At 40.6% G+C, this 22,797-nt stretch overlaps 1 protein-coding gene across 3 annotated transcripts in view; it reads right to left on the bottom strand.

The window, feature by feature from the left end:
- The window catches only part of LOC132399251 (A-kinase anchor protein inhibitor 1-like), a 36,121-nt gene that overhangs the window by 1,823 nt on the left and 11,501 nt on the right, over positions 1 to 22,797 (bottom strand). For 2 of the 3 annotated variants that reach the window (XM_059979467.1, XM_059979459.1), the window contains exon 4: positions 19,608 to 19,696. In XM_059979467.1, coding sequence (XP_059835450.1) covers positions 19,608 to 19,623 — 16 coding nt within the window. In that variant the 5' untranslated portion in view covers positions 19,624 to 19,696. Of the gene's footprint in view, positions 1 to 9,323; positions 9,593 to 19,607; positions 19,697 to 22,797 lie in introns of those variants that run through there. The other variant, XM_059979451.1, reaches the window with a different exon arrangement.

Raw genomic sequence — 22,797 nt, 5'->3', positions numbered from 1 at the left:
ATCGGAAGAGGCAAAATCATTGAGAAAGGCCTGCAATATCACATCTTCCTGCCTGCCTTCTACTGTACATACCTGTTGGTTTAGCATATGAATATTCGAGAGAAAATTGTTTAAAATGATAATACGAGTATGGTTGAACTACTTAGTGTGATTGAAGTTAAACTAATTGAACCAACATAAAACTTTGACCCAAATTATACGTTGTAATAATATCAAATAAACAAGCTCAATCAGGGCAAGTTAATGTAATCAAAACATAAGGACAAGCTGAGGAGAATGGTTTTAACACTGCAGTCTACAGAACCAACTGATAATATTGTTTGAAGACTCTAGTACCTGGGGTAGGAATAACCATATGATACTAGATGTGTATAAATGATTTTAACACTCTGCAAACAGGGAGCAGACAAATTACATTATCTCCCAATGATATTGTGAAGCAGTAATAAAACAACATTTTATACCCTTTTCAATTGCTACAGCATTCTTTTCTTTAACTTGTTTATTCAATAACCAAACTCTAAAGAACACAATAGACTGAGCAATACACACAAAATATTCAGCAGGCCAGGCGGCATCTGTGGGAAGGAGTACACAGTCAATGGTTCAAGCTGAGACCCAGTCATCAGGACTAGAAAAGAAATGGAGGTCAGAATAAGAAGGTGGGAGGAGAGGTGGAAGAAGTATGAGGTGGCAGGAAATAGGTCAAACTGGAAGATGTGGAGGGGTGAAGTAAAGAGCTGAGAAGTCAATTGATGAAAGAGAGAAAGGGCTAGAGAAGGGATTCTGACAGGAGAGGACAGAGGACCATGGAAGAAAGGGAAGGTGGAGGAGGACCAGAGGTAGGTGATGGGCAGGTAGGAAGATGAGATGTAAGAGGGAAACAAGAATGGCGAATGGTGAAGTAGAGGGTGAGGGGTCAAATACTAGTTCAAGAAATCAATGTTCATGCCATCAGGTTGGAGGCTACCCAGATGGGATATAAGGTGTTGCTGCTCCAACCTGACTATGTTCTCATTGTGACAGTGCAGGAGGCCATGGACTGACATGTTGGAATGGGAATGAGAAGTAGAATTGAAGTGGATGGCCCCCGGGAAATCCCACTTTTTGTGGCAGACAGAGCAAGAATGCTTGCCAATGTGCTCTCCCAATCTACGGCAGGTCTCACCGATATACAGAAGGCCATGCCAAGAGCACCAGATACAGTAGATGAACCCAACAGACTCACAGGTGAGGTGTGAGGTGTACTGAGGGAGGAGTTGTAGTGGCAGTTGTACCACTTGCTCCGCTTGAGAGGGTAAGTGTGAGGAGAGAGATCAGTGGGGAGATGGGCATGAGTGGACAAGTGAGTCGCATAGGGAGCGATCCCTGCGGAAAAGAGAAGTGTGAGGGAGGAAAGAATGTGCTTGGTGATGGGATACCTTTGAAGATGGCAGACATTATGGAGCATTATGTATTGGATATGGAAAGTGTCCTCCTTCTTCAAGGAAAGGATTTCCCTTCCTCCATCACCAATGCTGGCCTCACCCCCATCTCTTTCATTTTGCACACATCTGCCCTCACTACATCCTCTCACCACCACACCAGAGATAGGGTTCCACTTGACCTCACCTACCACCCCACAGGCCTCTGCATACAGCACATAATTCTCCATAACTTCCACCATCTCCAACGGAATCCCACCACCAAGTACATCATTCCCTCCCCACCTCCACTTACTTCCTGCTTTCTGCGGGGATCACTCCCTATTCACTCGCTTGTCTACTCGTGCTCCTCCCCCCCCCACCCCCGATCTCCCTCTAGGCACTTATCCTTGCAAGCAGAACAAGTGTCATATATACCACTACACCTTCCTCACTAACAATCAGGGCCCAAAACAGTCCTCCCAGGTGAGGCAGCACTTCTCCTTTGAGTCTGTTGGGGTCATCTACTGTATCCGGTGCTCCCGGTGTGGCCTTCCCTTTATCAGTGAGACCCAACTTAGATTGGGACAACTTTTACTCCTTCTACCATAAAAAGTGTGATTTCCCAGAGGCCAGCCATTCCAATTGTACTTCCCACTCCCATTTTAACATGTCAGTCCATGGCCCCCTCTACTGCCACGATGAGGGTGCACTCAGGTTGGAGGAGCAATACCTTGTTCTCGATTTGGATATCCTCCAATTTTTCAAACTTCCAGAATTGCACCCACCCCTCCTTCACCATTCCCCATTCTTGTTTCTTTCTGTTATCTTATCTCCTTTCTTGCACATCACCACCCTCTTCCCTTTCTTCCATGGTTTTCTATCTTCTCCTATCAAATTCTCTCTTCTTTCACCCTTTATCTCTTTCACCAATCAACTTCTCAGCTCTTTACTTCACCCTTTCCCCTCTCCGAGTTTCACCTATCACCTGCTACCTTGTACTTCTTCCTCCACTCCTTCCACCTTCTTAATCTGACTTCTCTATTTTTTTTTCCAGACCTGATGAAGGATCTCAGCCTGAAACATTGACAGTTTTCTCTTTTCTATAGATGCTTTCTGGCTTGCTGAATTCCTCTAACATTCTGTGTCTGGTGCCTGGATTTCCAGCATCTGCAGATTTTCTCATGTTTACAATAGACTGAGTGATGGTTTATCCTCAGGAAAGTTTATCCTTTCTTGAATTACAGACAGCATATCACATTTCTAATTATATTATAAAGGAGAGGCAATGATTAAATTTTAATGAGATGAGAAAGTTAAGTTTGACTTGCAAAGTATGTGGGAGTGGTGGAAGTTAGAAGAAAAAAAGAAGATAAATAAACTCTTTTTGGGCTTCCAGCCAAGAACAGGCATCGATCAAATCAACATTTCAATTAAAAACTCTGCTATCGTCATCAAGGATGTAGTCCATCCCTCCTGATTGGTTAGTCCTCATCCAATCAGGTTTCTACTCCCCCACCTTGTTTACAATCGAATTCCAGTTTTCATTGAAATACTTTTCCTCTAGTTTTATTTCAATGGCTTCCTTTACAAGGTAGTCCCAAAAGCCATTGGCATGGCACAGCTGTTTTTTGCCAATGATGTCAATACTATGGCCATTACAAATGCAGTGTTCTGCTAACATTGATTTCATGGGGTAACCCAAATCCCAGGTTATCTTTGACCTACATAAGCTGTGATTTGAGCTTTCTTATGAGTTTCTGGATGGTATTAATCCAGTATTTCTTCAGGATCCTGGCAATCCTTCCAGACACTGTGGAAATATAAGGAAGATAGGCGGTAGTGACTGGTTCCTCCTCGTTAGGTTTTCTGGTTTTTCCATCGTCTCAATACAAGTCCTCAATTTACAATGGAGATGGAGAGAAATGGTTGTCTCCAGTTCCTGATACTTTCTAATACAATGGAAGCTGCCTTGGACATGGAATCCATCGTAAACCCACTCACATGGACTTGTACCTCAACAATAACAGCCACCAAATGACTCTTTATGTACAATAATTGCTTCTACAAAAACTATTTTGGACCCAGAGGCTCCCCGAGGAAATAAGATGATTGCTTGTGACATTCTGACAGAATGGCTACAAGGTGAAGGAAAGCTATTGGGCTCTTAAAAGGGGCAACACAAAAACCAGGAACCCTAACAACAAGGAGGAACCTGTTGCTACTGCCTGTCTTCCCTACATTTCCAAGGTTTCTGCAAAGATCACCAGGATCCTGAAGAAATACCGGATTAATACCATCCACAAACTATAAGGACACTCAAAACACAGCTGATGTGGGTTAAAAGTGACCTGGGACTCAGTTCAGCTGGCGCTTACAGGATTCCCTCTGAATAAAGAGCAATATATCAGCCAGATAGGACAGACAGAGGAAACTCACATCAAGGAGCTCAGGAGGTAATTTTGTTTGTATTACCTGGAGAAATTGGCAATGGCAGATCATTGCATTCACAATGGCCATAGGATTGACCTCAAATGCACAAAACTACTGTGCCGCAACAATTACATTTGGAACCATCTGGTGAAGGAAGCCATTAAGATAAAACTAGAGGAAAAGAATTTTAACAAAGATGAAGGTCTCTAAATAAGAACTGGAATTCAATTGTACACAAGGTGGGACAGCGGAAACCTAATTGGATGTGGACTAACCAATCAGGAAGGATGGTCTACAGGGTTACCACCAGACTAGACATGCCCAGCCATAATTCTTGATGAAGATGGCAGAGTTTGTCATTGAAATACCAGACATAATCAATTTTACTTGTCAAAAGTAGGGTTAGGGTTAGATTTTACTTGTCAAAAATGCCAGGAAAGCACTAGATCCTTTCTCAAAAAAGAAGATATATAATGAAAAGACTTTGGATGACATTTCTTCCCTAATTGCCATTTGCTATGACAATGTGCATCTGTGTCTACCAGAAGTAAAAAAGGCAACTTTTAGGTCAGCTCAGCCTCTTCTGTTTTATAAGGTGTGGGTCATCTCATACAAGAAAGAACACAATGATATTAAAGCTTCAATACTGACCAATTATTTTGTATGTTTTGAGAAGAGATGGGATATCATGGTTGATATAATAACTAAGGTACTGCATCTCTTGCCCATTACATTTCTCTTCATTTGTCACCCATTCACTGGCCGCCCAACCTAGTAATGAGTCTAGCCGCATGCCAGTACGTGTCCCTGATGCGTGTATGTGTATGCCTGTGCATGTGTGTATCCGTGTGTGTGTGAGAGAGATAGAGAGAGAGAGAGAGGTTGAGCAAGCGACGGTGCACATTTGGCAGCTGTGACGACGATGGTTGAGCATTAATATGCAGCAGAGCCTGGTCACCAGTCCCTTCGATCCCATTGTCACTGGATTTGCACCTTGCTCTGAGAAGCTTGTGCGACTGGTGGTGCACAGATACCTCACAACACAATATGCAATTTAGACCCTGGAATGAGAGAATCCATAAGGACAATCCCAAGAGTGACAGAACTACACCGCTAAGTATCTTAGCTCTAACTTCCAGGCTGGAGCAGAAGGCCATTCCCTCTGTCTCAGGGGAGCAACCACTGCATCAGATCTGAAACCATGAAATAAAATACAGATCATGGCAAAACACACAAAATGCAGGAGCAACTCAGCAGGCCAGGCAGCATCTATGGGAAAGAGTAAACTATTGATATTTCAGGCCAAGGCCATACTATCATATTTTCACTTGCTGCTTTCACCCAACTTCAACACTGATCATGTTGTATAATCATTTGTACAATCCATTTGTGCACTTATCAAATGTATCACCAAGTTTCACTATGAATATTGCCACACCCAGCACCGTTTCATCACTGCTTTTCACTGTTTCTGATTAGTAATTCTGTCGCCCCAACCCACAGCATAGGATGCACAGAAATAGCTGATTGAATATTAGATCATCATTTAGATTGAATATAATATTGAATATTAGATTGAATATTGAAGCTATTGTTTGATCCTGGCCACACACCGCGTTCCATAAACAATCCTGTATTTAAGCCACATCATTCTCCAAAGGTCCCACTATTACTATCGCCATCTTCTTCCTTTTTAAATGTCTTTCAAAAAATGGACTATTTATCTAGATATTACATACATATTTTCTCTTATAATCAAGTTCACTTTTGGTAGGAGCTTTTTGACCTTTTATTGTTGTTTCCTGAAGCATTCCCAGTCCACTGATCTGCCACTGGAGGTTGCCATCTTTAACAGTATCCTTCAACTTCTTTATTAACCAAGGATGGTCCATGGTCTGATCAGGGACAGTCAGCATGGCTTTGTGAAGGGCAGATTGTGTCTAACAAGCCTGATAGAGTTCTTTGAGGAGGTGATCAGGCATATAGATGAGGGTAGTGCAGTGGATGTGATCTGCATGGATTTTAGTAAGACATTTGACAAGGTTCCACATGGTAGGCTTATTCAGAAAGTCAGAAGGCATGGGATCCAGGGAGGTTTGGCCAGGTGGATTCAGAACTGGCTTGCCTGCAGAAGGCAGAGGGTGGTGGTGGAGGGAGTACATTCAGATTGGAGGGTTGTGACTAGTGGTGTCCCACAAGGATCTGTTCTGGGACCTCTACTTTTCATCATTTTTATTAACGACCTGGATGTAGGGGTAGAAGGGTGGGTTGCCAAGTTTGCAGATGACACAAAGGTTGGTGGTGTTGTAGATAGTATAGAGGATTATCGAAGATTGCAGAGAGACATTGATAGGATGCAGAAGTGGGCTGAGAAGTGGCAGATGGAGTTCAACCCAGAGAAGTGTGAGGTGGTACACTTTGGAAGGACAAACTCCAAGGCAGAGTACAAAGTAAATGGTAGGATACTTGGTAGTGTGGAGGAGCAGAGGGATCTGGGGGTAAATGTCCACAGATCCCTGAAAGTTGCCTCACAGATAGATAAGGTAGTTAAGAAAGCTTATGGGGTGTTAGATTTCATAAGTCGAGGGATAGAGCTTAAGAGTCGTGATGTAATGATGCAGCTCTATAAAACTCTGGTTAGGCCACACTTGGAGTATTGTGTCTAGTTCTGGTCGCCTCAATATAGGAAGGACGTGGGAGCATTGGAAAGGGTACAGAGGGGATTTACCAGGATGCTGCCTGGTTTAGAGAGTATGGATTATGATCAGGGATTAAGGGAGCTAGGGCTTTACTCTTTGGAGAGAAGGAGGATGAGAGGAGACATGATAGAGGTGTACAAGATAATAAGAGGAATAGACAGAGTGGACAGCCAGCGCCTCTTCCCCAGGGCACCACTGCTCAGTGCAAGAGGACATGGCTTTAAGGTAAGTGGAGGGAAGTTCAAGTGGGATATTAGAGGAAGGTTTTTCACTCAGAGAGTGGTTGGTGTGTGGAATGCACTGCCTGAGTCAGTGGTGGAGGCAGATACACTAGTGAAGTTTAAGAGACTACTAGACAGGTATATGGAGGAATTTAAGGTGGGGGGTTAAATGGGAGGCAGGGTTTGAGGGTTGGCACAACATTGTGGGCCGAAGGGCCTGTAATGTGCTGTACTATTCTATGTTCTATGTTTCCATGGATGTTATTCTGCTTTCTCGTTGAGGTAAATTTACATTGAGTATTAGAACTAGCTGCTTATGTATCTGCCACTGCTCAGACACTGACCTATCTCTTAGCTCTGTCCACTCTGGACAATTTCATTTCCAGATCAGTGTAATTGTTCTTATTTATTATGAATTCATTCTTGTCCTGGGATGTTCACTCTCAAGCTGCCTTTGGGATTTTACAGTATGGGGTGACAGAGCGACGCACTGTGAGAGCTGGTCTTGGGTCCTGCCTATGTTCTCCTTGTCACATGGTAATTCTGGGCTCTAGGTTCAAATAATTTGTTATTGATTATATGTGATATGTGAATTGCATATGTTATGGTGCTACCACATTATACATGCATGCCTCACATCAAGTAAATATGAAGTTCGACTGGCATTTGGGGTTCTACGTTTTTATATTTGATTAGTTTTATGTTTTCGAGTTACAAAACATACCGCATATGGTTGCAATGACAAACACAAAATGCTGGAGGAACTCAGCAAGCCAGGCAGTGTCCACGGACAGGTGTAAACAGCCAAAGTTTCAGGCCCAGGTCCTTCATCAGGACTGGAGAGAAAAGAAGTCAGAGTGAGAAGGTGGGGGAGAGGAGGAAGAAGGTGATAGGTGAAGCCGGGAACGGGAAGGGATGAAGGAAAGGGCTGGGAGATTGATTGGTGAAAGAGATAAAGGGCTGGAGAAGGAGGAATCTGATAGGAGAAGACTGAAGGCTAGGGAGGAAAGGGAAGGGGGAGGAGCAGCAGCATCTCTTTACTTCAACCCTCCCCCTTTCCGGCTTCACCTATCACCTACTACTTTGTATTTTTTCCTCCCCTTCCCTCACTCTGATTTCTCATCTTTTTTCTCTAGTCCTGATGAAGGGTCTCAACCCAAAATGTTGACTATTTACTCTTTCCCACAGATACTGCCTGGCATGCTGAGTTCCTCTAGCTTTTGTGTGTGTGCGTCACTTGGATTTCCAGCATCTGCAGATTTTTGCTTGTTTGTGTATACTTGCAACAAATTGTCTTCAGTATTCACATGCAGTGCCTCAGGTTTGCTGGTGATGTGATGATTTTGCAGTTTCTCCTTACTGTTAGTTCTTTAATTGTCCGACACCAATGATAATGAGATGTTGCAGGACTGCAGAGCTTTAATCAGTTCCATAGGTTGTGGCATCACTTAGTTTTGTCTGTTGATTGTTTTATTCCACATTAACACATATGGCATCCTACACTTCAGCTTGGCACCCTGTATTTAATGTAGGTCTGTAGCTGCTTTTGACATATCTCTTTGCAGAGTCAGAGAGGCAAGGTCAATCCCAAGGCTTGACTGGGTAGAAAATGTAAATATCTGGTGAGTGAAAATGAAGGTGGGAGTGATCTATTTACCCTCAGCCTCTTAATGGGTAAAGCATAAGTAGCAATAACCTGTGAAAAAGGGTACCACAGTTATTTTGGGAGATTTCTCAGTACTACCATCAGGTGGGAAGTACAGGAGTCTTGAGTCCCACGCCTCCAGGTTGTTGACCTAAAGCCATCAGGCTTCTGGACCAGCACGGATGGACTCCATCTCCTCCGCACTGAACCGACTCCACAGCCTCTACATTCACTCTGTGGGAATCTGCCCTTATTCTGTATGTTTCTTTTTCATGGATTCTTTTGTATTTCTTTATTTTCCTGCATGTGCCTGCAAGAAAATGAATTTCTGGGCTGTATACATACTCAGCTGATAGATTTCTTCAAACTTTTGAACATGGTATTGATTGGACAAATTAAACAGGCAAAGGTATTGTTAGGGACATCACTGAACACACATTTATACTTATTCTACATTAACCCTTTCTTTTATCCTTCTACATTCTCATCAACTTGCCTCAGATTCTGCACTCCTTTCATACTAGGGCCAACTTACAATTGCCAATTAACATAAAACTAAACAAAAGGAAAAACAAGAAGCCAGGAATAACACGTTTTAGCTTTGTGTTTACTTTTAGTGAATCATGCATATATGATGTGGTAGCATGATGACATATGTCTTTTGCGTACTTTTACTTATAACCTGTAATAAATTATTTAAACAAACAAGAATACTTAGATAATCAACACATTTAGAAAGTTGCTGAAATAATAAATACACAACTCTCCTCCCTACTTAGCTATAAACTCCAACTCAATATAAAATGCATACCAACTTGTATACATGTATATATTATAACTAACATATAGGCATCCACAGAATAGTAGATTTTAAATTGTCTCATTCAGTTCTGAAGATTTAATTGTGATGGAGGATTCTTACTCTTATGAGATAACAGCATTTTTGACAAGGTGGGGGTGAGTGTGGTCACTCTGCTTGGCAGGCGAGACTTGTGGCTGTGAAACAATTTCGGGTTCTGGGGCCTCCTCCCTGGTAGTTGTAGGAGTTGACTCTGGGACTGTAGGAAGTGGTTCTGACAACTCTGGATATCTTTCTTCTGGGTGTGTTGGAATCCTGAAATGTGCATAACAAACTTCACTGGATGATATGGATCATAATGTGTAAGTCCAGTCTCTGAAGTCACCATTCTATTTAACATTTTTGAAAACCCCGTCACACTGCTTTGTCCATTACTATTTCTTCCTGATCTGTAGTAATGAGTTCAGGGGATAGACGATAGTAGCCAAGTTTGACAGAAACCTGTTACAGTAATTGACAAATCCTAAAAAGGACCACAACTGTGACACATCCTTTGACCTTGGGGCACCCACCACTGCTTGAATGTTCTCAGCACACTTGTGAAAATCATGTGCATCAATGGATTTACCACAGTAAGTGATGCTTAATTTAATGAACTCATGCTGGCTGCATTATGCCCTGAGGCCATAATCTTCTAATCTTCTTAACACTACCTTGAGATTTTGAAGATGTTCCTTGTCATCCGTACCAGTAATAATGATGTCATTTTGGATACACTAAATGCCTGTGCAGCCTTGCGTCAGCTATTGAATAGCTTACTGCTGGAGTGCACGTGCTACTCCGAAAAAATAAGCCTATTACAGCAATAAAGCCCATTACGGTGAGAAATGGTTTGGACTCTTCTTCCATCTCCATCTGTAGGTAGGCCTCAGCTAGGTCCATTTTGCCGAAGTGTTTTTATCCACGAAGGTTTGCAAAAATGTCCTCTATCCTGGGCAGGGGGTATGGATCTACTTTCAGCATTGAGTTGATAGTGACCTTATTAGCAGAGATCCTGACAGCCTCATTCTTTTTGGCTATTAGCACCACTGGTGTTGCCCATGGGCTCCACTGAACCTTGGAAAGAAGTCCTTCTGCTTCCATAGGATCTAACTTTATCACTGATGGTATAAGGAACTATCTAGTAACTTTCTCAATTGTTTTCAAGTGACTCTGTTGCAGGGGAAGTTGCATGCACTTGGTGGATAGATTCCTTCAGGAGTTCTCTTTTCTCCAGTATAATTTCTTAGTTGGTTACTTGCAGGCTTCAGATCAGTATCTTTGAAATGCCATTCAAACTCATTTTGTGAAAGGATTGAAATAGCCGAGCCAGTGTCTAACTCAATTTCAATTAGTTTGCTTTTTACTTCTGGTGTAAGCCATATTACTTGTCTTTTGTTAGTTTTGACATGTAAATCTCAAGGCTGTCAACCAGACTCTTTTCCATAGATGCTTCCTGGCCTGCTGAGTTCCTCCAACATTTTGTGCGTGTTGCTCGGATTTCCAGCATCCACAGATTTTCTCACATTTGTGACTGGATGAATTTTACTTAACACAGTGGAATACAAGATTGGAATGTCATTGGCGTACATATCATTGACATATTGCATCCCACAGTCCTGACAGGTCATCAGATTGCATGCAAGGAGAGAGAGTTCAAAAGAAGCAAACGGGGGCAATTAGCACATTTTCCACAGGTCACAAAAAGTAATTGCATTGAGTAGAAGGAGAGAGTAATTAAAAGAAGCAAATGAGGGCAATCAACAAATTTTGCTCACTACAGACACACTAAAGTTTAAAAAGAAGTGAATGGGGCAGTCTGCACATTTTTACACACCACAGTTCCCAAGGAGACATTGGGTTGCACATAATTAGGCACTTGGCCAATAAAAGGAAGTTAGGTTTTAGAGGGGAGCTGAGGCTTTGGCTGATCGATGCTTTGGAGAGGAGAGGGATAGGATGTTGGTAGGTATTTTTTCATTATTTATCCTTTATTTCTTTCCTATTGCATATTTAGAGCAGTGGGGATGCCAGGCGGGATGTGTGAAGACAGGGTGACCTCCAGTGTCCCTACCAGCTCCGCCTACAAGAAATACATCCAGCTGCAATTTCTAACATACCATATTAAAGAGATGGAGCTGGAACTGGGAAGGCTGAGGGGTTGGTAGACAGGACATACAGTGAAATTGTTGGATAGAAGTGACCAAATGACTATTAGAAGAGGGAAATAGGATAGGTAGCCAGTGCAGAATACCCTTGTGGCTGTTTTCCTCAATAACAGACATACTATTTTGGATATGGTTGGGGGAACTCTCCTAACAGAGGAAAGCTGCATCGGTCAGATCTCTGGAATTGAATCTGGCTCTGTCGCTCAGTAGGAAAGTGGGGAGTAGAGGTGAACACTAGTGATTGGGGATTCATTATTTAGGGACACAGAAAAGAGATTCTGTGAACCAGGATGAGATTTTCGGAAGGTTTGTTGCCTCCTGGATGCCAGGGTCGAGGACATCTCAGACCAAGACCAGAGCATTCTCAAGTGGAAGGGTGAGCAGCCAGAGGTCGTAGTCTAAATCAGTACCAATGACATGAGTGGATGGGTGACGAGGTCCTGCAGAGTGAGTACAGGGAGTTATGGGTTAAGTTAAAGGTCAAGACCCCTGGGGTTGTGCTCTCAGGATTGCTATTTGGGCCACAGGCTAGTGAGGCTAGAAATAGGAAGATCACACAGTTTAGTAAGTGGCTAAAGAGCTGGTGTAGGAGGAATGGCATCAGATTTTAAGACCATAAGAAAATAAGGTATAGGAGCCATTTGGCCATTTGGCCATTGAGACTGCTCTGTCATTTCATCATGGCTCATCTATTTTTCCTCTCAGTCTTCTCCCTGTATCCCTTCATGCCCCGATCAATCAAGAATCTATCAAACTCTGCCTTAAATATACATGAAAACCTGGCCTCCACAGCTGCCTGTGGCAAAATCACTACTTTCTGGCTAAAGAAATTCCTCCTCATCTCCATTTTAAATGGCGCCCCTCTATTCTGAAGCTGTGCCCTCTGGTCTTAGACTATCCCTCCATAGAAAACATCCTCTGCACATCCTCTCTATCAAAGCCTTTCACCATTCGAAAGGTTTCAATAAGGCTACCCCTCATTCTTCTGAATTCCAGTGAATACTGGCCCAGAGCCATCAAATCCTCTTCATATGACAAGCCATTCAACCCTAGAATCATTTTTGTGAACCTCCTTTGAACCCTCTCCAGTTTCAGCACGTCCTTTATAAGAGGCCCAAAATTGTTAACAATACTCCAAGTGACGCCTCAACAGAGCTTTATAAAGTCTCAACATCACACCTTCCCTTTTATATTCTAGTCCTCTTGAAATGAATGCTAACATTGCATTCGCTTTCCTCGCCACAGACTCAATCTTCAAATTAACCTTTAGGGAATCTGCACAAGGACTCCCAAGTTCCTTTGCATGTCAGTTTTTTTGTGTTTTCTCTCCATTTGGAACATAATCAATCCCTTCATTTCTTTTACCAAAGTGTATGGCCATGCACTTCCCAAAACTGTATACCATCTGCTATTTCTTTGCCCATTCTCCGAATCTGTCCAAGTCCATGTGTAGCCTCTCTATTTCCTCCAAACTATGCGTCCCTCCACTTATCTTCATATCATCTGCAAACTTTACAACAAACCCATCAATCCCATCATCAAAATAATTGACATACAATGTAAAAATCATCAGTCCCAACACAGACCCTTGGGGAACACCACTAGTCACCGGCAACCAGCCAGAAAAAGATCCCTTTGTTCCATACCTTTACCTCCTGCCAAACAGCCACTGCTTTATCCATGCTAGAATCTTTCCTGTATTACCATGGGCTCACAGCTTGTTAAGCAATCTCATGTGTAGCAGCTGTCAAAGGCCTTCTGAAAATCCAAGCACACAATATCACCCTATTCTCCATCTATCCTACTTGTTTTCTTCAAAGGATTCCATCAGATTGAGGAAACTCAGAGGGACTGAGAGACTTCTTTGCTTGCATCTTCATAAACAGCTCTATTTTTATCTTTGCTATCTCTTAATTCCCTTTTCTCAGGGTTCTTGTGGAAGACCCTGACCTGGAGTTACAGTCTGACTTTGGTTCTTTGTGGGAACGGGACCCACTCTTCGGGCCTCATGACCAGCCACTTTTTGATATCCCAGGGATGCGGCCTGGAAGACTAGTGCACCTTCACGGTGCTGGATTTTTGTGGCTCTGCAGACATGCTAATTCGAGGCCGGTGCCCCTGACTGAGGCATCATGGGAGAACATGGAACATCAGGAGCAACAGATTAGTTGCTTGTGTGTCCAGAGACCTGAGCCTTTCTAGGGCTGACTTTTTGGGCACAGAGCTTGGAAAAAGCAACGCGACAGACTTTTTACATCGTAAATCAGTGTGTTGCTTGTTATGTCTCCCCTCTCACTGTGAAATGGGGACACCTCTTTTTCCCTTATTATGGAGAGAAAGCCTGTGGTATGTTGAATTTCCAGGTGAATGAGTAGTCGTTGGGGTAATGTGAGTTTGTGTCTTTATTGATGCTTGCTGCACACTTGAGTGCTCGATGGAGGGCGCTGACGCTTTTTTGCTGGTAGGGGTGGGGGGAGTCGTTGCCTTGCTGCTGCTTGTGCATGAGAGGGGGAGCCGGGGGGGTGGGCTTCAGGATTCTAATGCTTAACTGTCATTCATTTTTTGGGGCACTGCTGTTTTTGTGGATGTTTGTGAAGAAAAAGAATTCAGGATGTATACTGTACATATTTCTCTGACATTAATTGTACATATTGAAACCATTATTGAATCATTGGGCTCTTTTCCAGGGAAGCAGGGACTAATATCCTAGCAGAAAGGTTTGCTAGTCCTTCATGAGGGGTAGGAGGGACAGGGTTTAAACTAGAGTTGTAGGGGAATGGGAACCAGAGCATCTGAACAGATAAAGGAGTCACTGTGGAGAAAGATGTTATTAAGCCAACATACAAGGTCAGGAATCAAAAGGTTATGCATACAAGGAGTATTGAAGGAAAGACAGATAAGTTTAGGGTATGGATCAGCATGTGAAATTAGGACATTGTAGCAGCTCAATGCTCCAGGTTTCCATTGTTTGGATGTGATAGAGCAGGAGGGATTAAAGGTGGGAGGGGTAGCATTACTACTCAGGAAAAGAGTAATGACAGTGCTCAGTCCAGACAAACTGGAGAGCTCATCTAGTGAGGCTTTATTGGTAGAACTGAGGAATAAGAAATGTTTAATCATGTTAATGGGATTATATAATAGACCACCCAACAGTCCACGGGATTTAGAGGAGCAAATTTGTAGAGACTGTAGCAAGAAACACAAGGTTGTGATAGTAGGTGATTTTAACTTTCCACTTACTGACTGGGATTCCCATACTGTAAGTAGGCTGAATGGGAAAGACTTTGTCAAATGAGTTCAGAAAAGTTTCCTTAATCAGTATATAGAGGTCCCAATTAGAAGGAGTGCAATACTAGATCTTCTATTAGGGAATGAGACAAGGCAGATGACAGAAGTTTGTGAAGGAGAACACTTTGCACCTAGTGACCATAATGCCATCAGTTTCAAGGTAATTATGGAAAAGGATAGGTTTGGTCCTTGGGTTGAGGTTCTAAATTGAAGAAAGGCTAATTTTGACGGTATTTGAAAGGATCTGGCAAGTGTGGAATGGATAGGTTGTCTTCCAGCAAAGGTGTACTTAGTAAGTGGGAGGCCTTCAAAAGTTTGTACGTTCCTGTCAGAATAAAAGGCGAGGATAATAGGTTTAGTGAATCTTGATTTTCAAGAGATTTTGAAGCCCTGGTTAAGAAAAGGAAGGAGATGCACAGCAGATGCAGGCCGGCTGGAACAAATAAGGTACTTGAGGAGTATAAGAAATGCAAGGGAACTTAACGAAGAAATCAGGAGGGCTGAAAGAAGACATGAGGTGACTTTATCAAATAAGGTGATAGAGAATCCTAGGGGCTTCTTTTTACATAGCATTTCATTGATTTGGATAATGATGGCTTTGTGGCCAAGTCTACAGACGATATAAAGATAAGTAGTAGGACAGGTAGTATTGAGGAAGCCGGGAATCTGCAGGATGACAGATTAGGAGAATGGGCAAAGAAATGTCAAGAGCTGGATGGTCATGCACTTTAATACAAGGTATAAAATCATAAACTATTTTCTAAATGGAGAGAAAATTCAAAAGAATGAGGTGCAAAGGGACTTGTGAGTCCTTGTGCAGGAATCCATAAAGGTTAACAAATGCAATGTTAGCATTCATTTTGGGAGAACTAGAATATAAAAACAAGGATGTAATGCTAAGACTTTATAAGGCATTGGACAGGCCTCACTTGGAGTATTGTGAGTAGTTACGGGCCCCTTATCTAAGAAAGGATGAGCTGACATTGGAGAAGGTTTATAGAATTTTCATGAAATGATTCCGGGTATTAAAGACTTATCATATGAGAGGTATATGATGGCTCCGGGCCTGCACTCACTGTAATTTAGAAGCATAAAGGGTGATCTCAATGAAACCTAACAAATGTTGAAAGGCCCAGATATAGTGCAGGTGGAGAGGATGGTTCCTATAGTGGGGGAGTCTAGCAACAGTGGGCACAACCTCAGAATAGAGAGACGTCCATTTAGAACAGGGAGGATACAAAATTTCTTTAGAAGAGGGTAGTGAATCAGTGGAATTGGTTGTATTTAAGACAGAGATTGATAGTTTCTTGATTAGTCAGGGTGTGAAAGGTTACAGGGAGTAGGCTGGTGAATGGGATTGAGAAGGAAATGGATCAGCCCTGCTCAAAAGACAGAGCAGACTTTATAGACCAAATAGCCTAATTCTGCTCCTATGTCACATGATCTTATGACATCTATGGATATACTGAGAAAAAAGATAGCAAGAGCTGACATTGGTCCTCTGGAAGATCAGAGTGGTAACCTATGCATGGAGCTGAAGAGATGGGGGAGATCTTAAATAGATTTTTTTGCATCTGTTTTTACTCGGGAGACAGAACCTGAGTCTATAGATGCAAGGCAATGTAACAGTGAGATCATGGAACTGATATAGATTAGAGGAGGAGAAATTTTGCTGGCTTGATCAAATTAGGGTGGATAAATCCCCAGGACCTGGCAAGGTGCTTCCTTGGACCCTATGGGAGGTTAGAGGAGAAATTGTGGTGGCCATAGTGATAATTAAAATATCCTTAGTCATGGATGAGGTGCCGGAGGATTGAGAATAGCTAATGTTTTTTGATTGTTCAAGGAAGTTTCTAACAAATAAACGGGAAATTATATGCGGCTGAGCCTGACATTGACAGTGGGAAAGTTTTTGGAAGGTTTTTGATCTAGATAATGTGGTTGATTGGATCAACAAATTTGTGAATAACACCAAGATTGGGGGTGTAGTGGACAATGATGAAGACTGTCAAAGGTTACAACAGGATCTGAATGAGCTGGAAAAATGGGCTGAAAAATAGCAGATGGAATTTAATACAGTCAAGTGTGAGATGTTGTACTTTGGAAAGACCAACTAGGATAGATCATACACAGTGAGGGCACTGAGGAATGCAGCAGAACAGAGGGATCTGGGAAAAAAGTTCCATAATTCATTGAAAGTATTGTCACAGGTAAATAGGGTCATAAACAAAGCTTTTGGCTTTGAAACAAAGCCTTTATAATTCAATGTATTGAGTACAGGAGTAGGGATGGTATGTTGAAATTGTATAAGACATTGTTGAGGCTTAATTTGGAGTATTGTGTGTAGTTGTGGTCACCTACCTGCAGGATAGATGTAAATATGATTGAAATAGAGCATAGAACATTTGTAAGGATGTTGCCAGAACCTGAAGACCTAAATTATAGGGGTAAATTGAATAGATTAGGACTTTATTCCCCAGAATGTAGAAGACAGAGGGGAGATTTGGTGGTGATATGCAAAATTATAAGGGGTATAGATAGGGTAAATGCAAGCAGGATTTTTCCACTGAGGTTGGGTGAGACTACAACTAGAGATCGTGGGTTAAGGTTAAAGGATACAAAGTTTAAGGGGACCATGAGGAGTAACTTCTTCATTCAGAAGATGGACAAGTTCGCAGTGCAAGTCATGGTTATGGTGTTGATTTCAACATTTAAGAAAAATTTAGAAAGGTACTTGATGAGAGGGATATGGAGGGCTATGCTGTGGGTGCAGGTCGATGGGACAAGGCAGATTAATGACTTGGCACAGACTAAATGGGCTGAATGGCCTGTTTCTGTGCAGTTATGCTACCTGCCAAGAAATGCAGCAATGTTTTCAGAAATGCTCAAAATAGACAAGTTGATATTGTGGTTTTTATATCATGGGTAGCCTATTTATTTCTAAATAAGGATGAAACACTCACACTTCCAAAACCTGCACAAATTGGATTATTTAAAAGAGAACTTAATTTAATTTTCATCAAAACCCTACCAGATTTTGTCCAGTACCACTAAGGAGTCAGATTAGTAATACTAATTAATCAAATGTACCTCATAATGTACAGTAGTGTGCAAAAGTCTTAGGCACATATACAGTATATAGCTAGAGTACCTAAGACTTTTGTACAGCTCTGTAGTGAATTTATGTATTACATTGTACTGTTGTGCAAAAAAAAATACATGACATAGGTGAGTGTTGATAAACCTGATTCTGGTATGGGTCTCTATTGAGCTCTGTGAATGGGAATGGGGCAGGGAGAGAGGAATCATTGTTGGGAAAGGAGAGGTGAGGAAGAGGGAAGCACCAGAGAGACAAATTGTCATGAAAAATAAGCCAGTTGCTTGGAATCAAATGACCTTGTCTGGTGTCTCAGACATGCTAGGTGTGTCTGCAGACATGCCACCTCCCCCCCCCCACTCCCCACCCGCCCCACCACCCCGGCACTCCTTCTCTAGGACATTGTCGTGGACAATTCCAGAGAAAACCATAGAGACATTTGATTTTTGTAAACATTTCTGATTATTAATTAGCCAATAGATGGTTTTTGACTATCATGTACGTATACTAGTAATTCACCATTGGCTAATGAAGCATCTAATCATGTTCTAACTTGTTCATTAGACTGATGCACCATAATGCTGGATAAAAAGAGTGTTGATGTGGGAAAGATGGGATAGGATGTAATGTAACGTTCCCAAATATTTCTAACCAGAGTTGTCCATAAAATACAACAGATTATGTTCTCTTCAAGAAATTTTATCAGCTGTAATTGCTGCAATGGTTGTAAACCTCAAAACAAAGATTTTGAAAAAGTATTATATTTTTCTTATCTATGATAGAAAAATTATTATTGTTTCAATAGTTCTGTATCAGGAAAAATATGGTCATTAATTTATTGAATCAAGGCATCAAACTATTTAAATAAATTTGATATACATGTATTAACTATATGGATATTAATAATTTACATAAAATAATTTAACAGTCAATACAAAGTCAAGATATTTTCACAGAATACTGAATTTGATTTCAAAAAAAATTACTTTCAATTGCATGACAAGGATGTAATTATATGCAAAATCAAAAATACTGAATTAACATATTTTAGTTAATATCAAAATCAGTTAGGCTAAATGATTTGCAATCATTCACTTCTTTCTGAAGCTAGTATTTGCAGCATCAGGCATTTCAAAGCAAACTTATGCTATTTTAATTATAAATAATTCCATATAATGAGGAAAATAGGATCTATCAAAGAATGTCAGGTCACTAGTATATTGTCAACATGAAACTGCATTATCTTGTCCAGTGTATCTATTATAAATCATATAATTTACTGTAATTTTCTCATATATACTTACAAACACATGCAATTTAGAGGCTATTAATAATTGGAATAAAATGGTAACCATGTTAAGCAAAGAATTAAAGAAAATATTTTTTTCTCTCAAAATCTCTATAGTGACAGTGGATGTAATGTTAATATGACATAAATACATAACAAAGGAGCGGACAAACTCCTTTAGAAATATCAGATCCAACTGCTTTATGACTCCATAATGAACTTAAGTTTTGATGGGACCATGATATATCTGGTTACTCCTGGAACTAGATGCAATCAAGTGTAACAATTTAAGTAATTCAAAATTAGTAATTACTGAAGTTATCAACAATTATGCAAAATCAACATCGACCGAGAATATGTGGACGATATTAGGATTCACATTCAACAAAGTCAAGAAATCATATTTATTACATAATCACTGAGATTGTTTCAAATTTACAAATCCAGGTTGTTTCCCATTTAAAGCAGTCAATTTTCTCATCTCCATTAAAACTTTTCACAGGTATCAAGGAAATAAAGACACTCACCTTTAACAAAGAGCATGATAGTAGGTGAATTAATATGGTGTATTAGAAATAATTGGTCTTCAATAGCTGATTGGAATCCTACTTCAGTCCTGGTCAGATCCAACAACAGAGATTTGTTTAGAAAAATATTTTCTCTACCCTTTCTGCCTAATATAATTATGTTAAACTGATCTCAAACTGTAGAAGAACTGACTGACATCCAAGGCTGTCATGTGCAAATGATCGTTTGTGAGGACAGTTGCTTCTTGAAACTTCTCAGCAGGAAAACAGCTAATTGCTCTTAATTAAATGCTGCCTTTTCTGAAGAGCATATCATGACATTTAGGATACAAGAGGTTTTTTCATTGCCTGCCATTGAACATTATACATCTAGAGTGAGGATTGCAATACCTGTTAAGCTAAAACAATAGCTTATCAGGTTAAGAAAACTGAATTTAACTAAATTCAGTATTTATTATATTTATTTATAAATTTATTAATGATTCATACTTATTTTCAAAGCAGCAGGTTTCCATGAATGCCATGAAAGATATTAATATTTTATTATGCATTAATAATACCATGTGTCCTGTTATTATCAATGTAAGTTTAATAATAAGATGGGCCAAACTTAATTGTTCTCACCACCGGCACACATCTCCCACACCCTGACATGAAGCCTTCTAGCCACACATATCTTCTGCAGTATCATTGCTCCCAATAAGCTCAAAGCCTCAATTCTGCAATTATCCCACAACTGAAGCAGGTTTGAGCATTGATTAGGCGTGTAGATGTGGTATTCAGAAATGCCATCACAAGCTCTGGACCAATGGCCATTGAAAGCTCATGATGCTTTTAATTAATTAAGAACAGAATACATTGAAAGAATAAATTAAGCAAAATAATCAAAAACATACTTAAAATCAAATTTTAAATATATCTGTGTAATTTACAAAATGTCACTACATTTAATAGAGAGTCCAGGGATAAGATGTGAAGTCAGAACTCTAAACAACTGATTGCTAGAATGCCTTATACTCATATTTTGCAATTTCTCTGGCACAGAGTGTCAATGAATTAAAGCCACAATCAAACAATATAAAATAACGCAAGGTATGGTGCCATTCATTCAAACAAGAACTGACCTCCTGCAAAAGTAATCTATATGTGATCATTGTTCATGCAATAGCAGGAACAACTGCATAAACTAACACCATACTCTGTGAAGGGAGCAGGCAATTGGGTCCCTTCACTTAATGAGATATGTTTTGGAAATCGACATGACCATGAGACATTTTCACATGCACTGGCCAAGTATTGTACGAGGCGTGATTGATAAGTTCGTGGCCTAAGGTAGAAGGAGTCAATTTTAGAAAACCTAGCACATTTGTTTTTCAACATAGTGCCCTCCTACATTGACACTCTTAGTCCAGTGGTCGTGGAGCATACGGATCCCTTCTTTGTAGAAGTGGTCCACAGCAGGTGTGATTGATAAGTTTGTGGCCTAAAGTAGAAGGAGGTGAGTTATGCAGCTCTCGTTACATGCATCTGCAATTTAACTCTCTGAATGAAAATGTAGAAAGTTTGAAGATAATAACTCATGTCCTCTTCCATAGGTCACAATCTTATCAATCACCCCATGCTGTGGACCACTTCTGGAGGTCCAAGACACCAACTTCTACAAAAAAAAGATCCGTATGCTCCATGACTGCTGGACTAAGTGTGTAAATTGTAGGAAAAATAAATGTGCTAGGATTTCTAAAATTGACTCCTTCTACCTTAGGACACAAACTTATCAATCACCCCTCGTATATAGGTGATAGAGCTACCTTAATGAAACTACATTAATACAGGCTTTTGACATTTTGAGCTAAGGTATTTTACATTATTGTGATGTTAATAAAAGGAGTCCTTGATGAGATCGAGAGGATTCTACATTGACTATTTTACCACATGGCACATCTAACTTGATCATGCTCATAACTGTTAGGTCAATCAATTCTGGACATGTTTGTATGCCACACAGTATTGAGTATTTGAGGTTTTTTAAAAAAATCAGTAACTTTAGAATGTCAATGTAAGCTCCATTGATTCAGCAAAGCAGTTCTTGTTAGTTAAGATGTGGTCCCACTAAAAATGTAGAACTCCATGGAACTATTTATTCAGAACCAAAATTTTGAAATAAACCATGCAGTTTTAACTTTTGAACTAGTATTTTATTGCCTGCTATTATCTTTGTAACCTAATGGGTAAATATAGCTAGATATTGTTTAAGATTAGAGAGTTTCTTCCATCAGGTCTCCCTTGGCAGTTTGCTTGGTATGAATAAAGACCCCTTATAACTCCGGACTCTGTGTGGATCTTTAAAAGTGAGAAGTTGTGGAGATCGGATCTAGGTGTCCTAGTACATACTCTGCTAGACAGTACTGAAGAAGGGTCGGGGCGCAAAACATCGACTGTATATTCACTTCCATCGTTGCTGCCTGACCTGTTGAGATCCTCCAGCATTTTGTGGATACTGAGTGTCCTTGAAGAGAGAACATAGTGAGGATGTTTCTGCCTGTGGTAGAATCTCAAAATTAAAGGATCAACTATTTAAGACAGAAATGAGGTGAAACTTTTGTCCTCAAGAAAGCCGTAAGTCTTTGAAATTGTCTTCCTCAAAGGATGGTGGAAGCAGAATTTCAGAATTACTTTTAAAAGAGATTAATAAATAGTTAATAAGCAAGGGGGTAAAGGATTACTGGGGGAAGGAAGGAATGCAGTTTTGATAATACATTAAGATCAAATATGATCTTATGAGATACCACAGCAGATTTGAGGCCTACTTCTTCTAATTCTTATATTCACATGCCAATTTTCCAAAATGTGTGTTAGTGGATCTACCATATCTGTTAGCCCAATCTGATCATTCCCATATCCAGTTTTTCTTCAAGAGAAACTTCTTCACACAGAGAGTGGTGAATCTGTGGAATTCTCTGCCATAGGAAACAGTTGAGGCCGGTTCATTGGCTATATTTAAGAGGAAGTTAGATATGGCCCTTGTGGCTAAAGGGATCGGGGTATGGAGAGAAAGCAGGTACAGGGTTCTGAGTTGGATGATCAGCCATGATCATACTGAATGGTGGTACAGGCTCAAAGGGCCGAATGGCCTATTCCTGCACCTATTTTCTATGTTTCTATGTATCTTTTGTAGTTCCTACATAACAAA

This window comes from Hypanus sabinus, chromosome 1 (assembly GCF_030144855.1).
Source record: "Hypanus sabinus isolate sHypSab1 chromosome 1, sHypSab1.hap1, whole genome shotgun sequence".
In the NCBI taxonomy this organism is placed as follows: Eukaryota; Metazoa; Chordata; class Chondrichthyes; order Myliobatiformes; family Dasyatidae; genus Hypanus; species Hypanus sabinus.
Note: the sequence above shows the minus strand (reverse complement) of the source record. Positions and strands in the feature narration are given on the sequence as shown.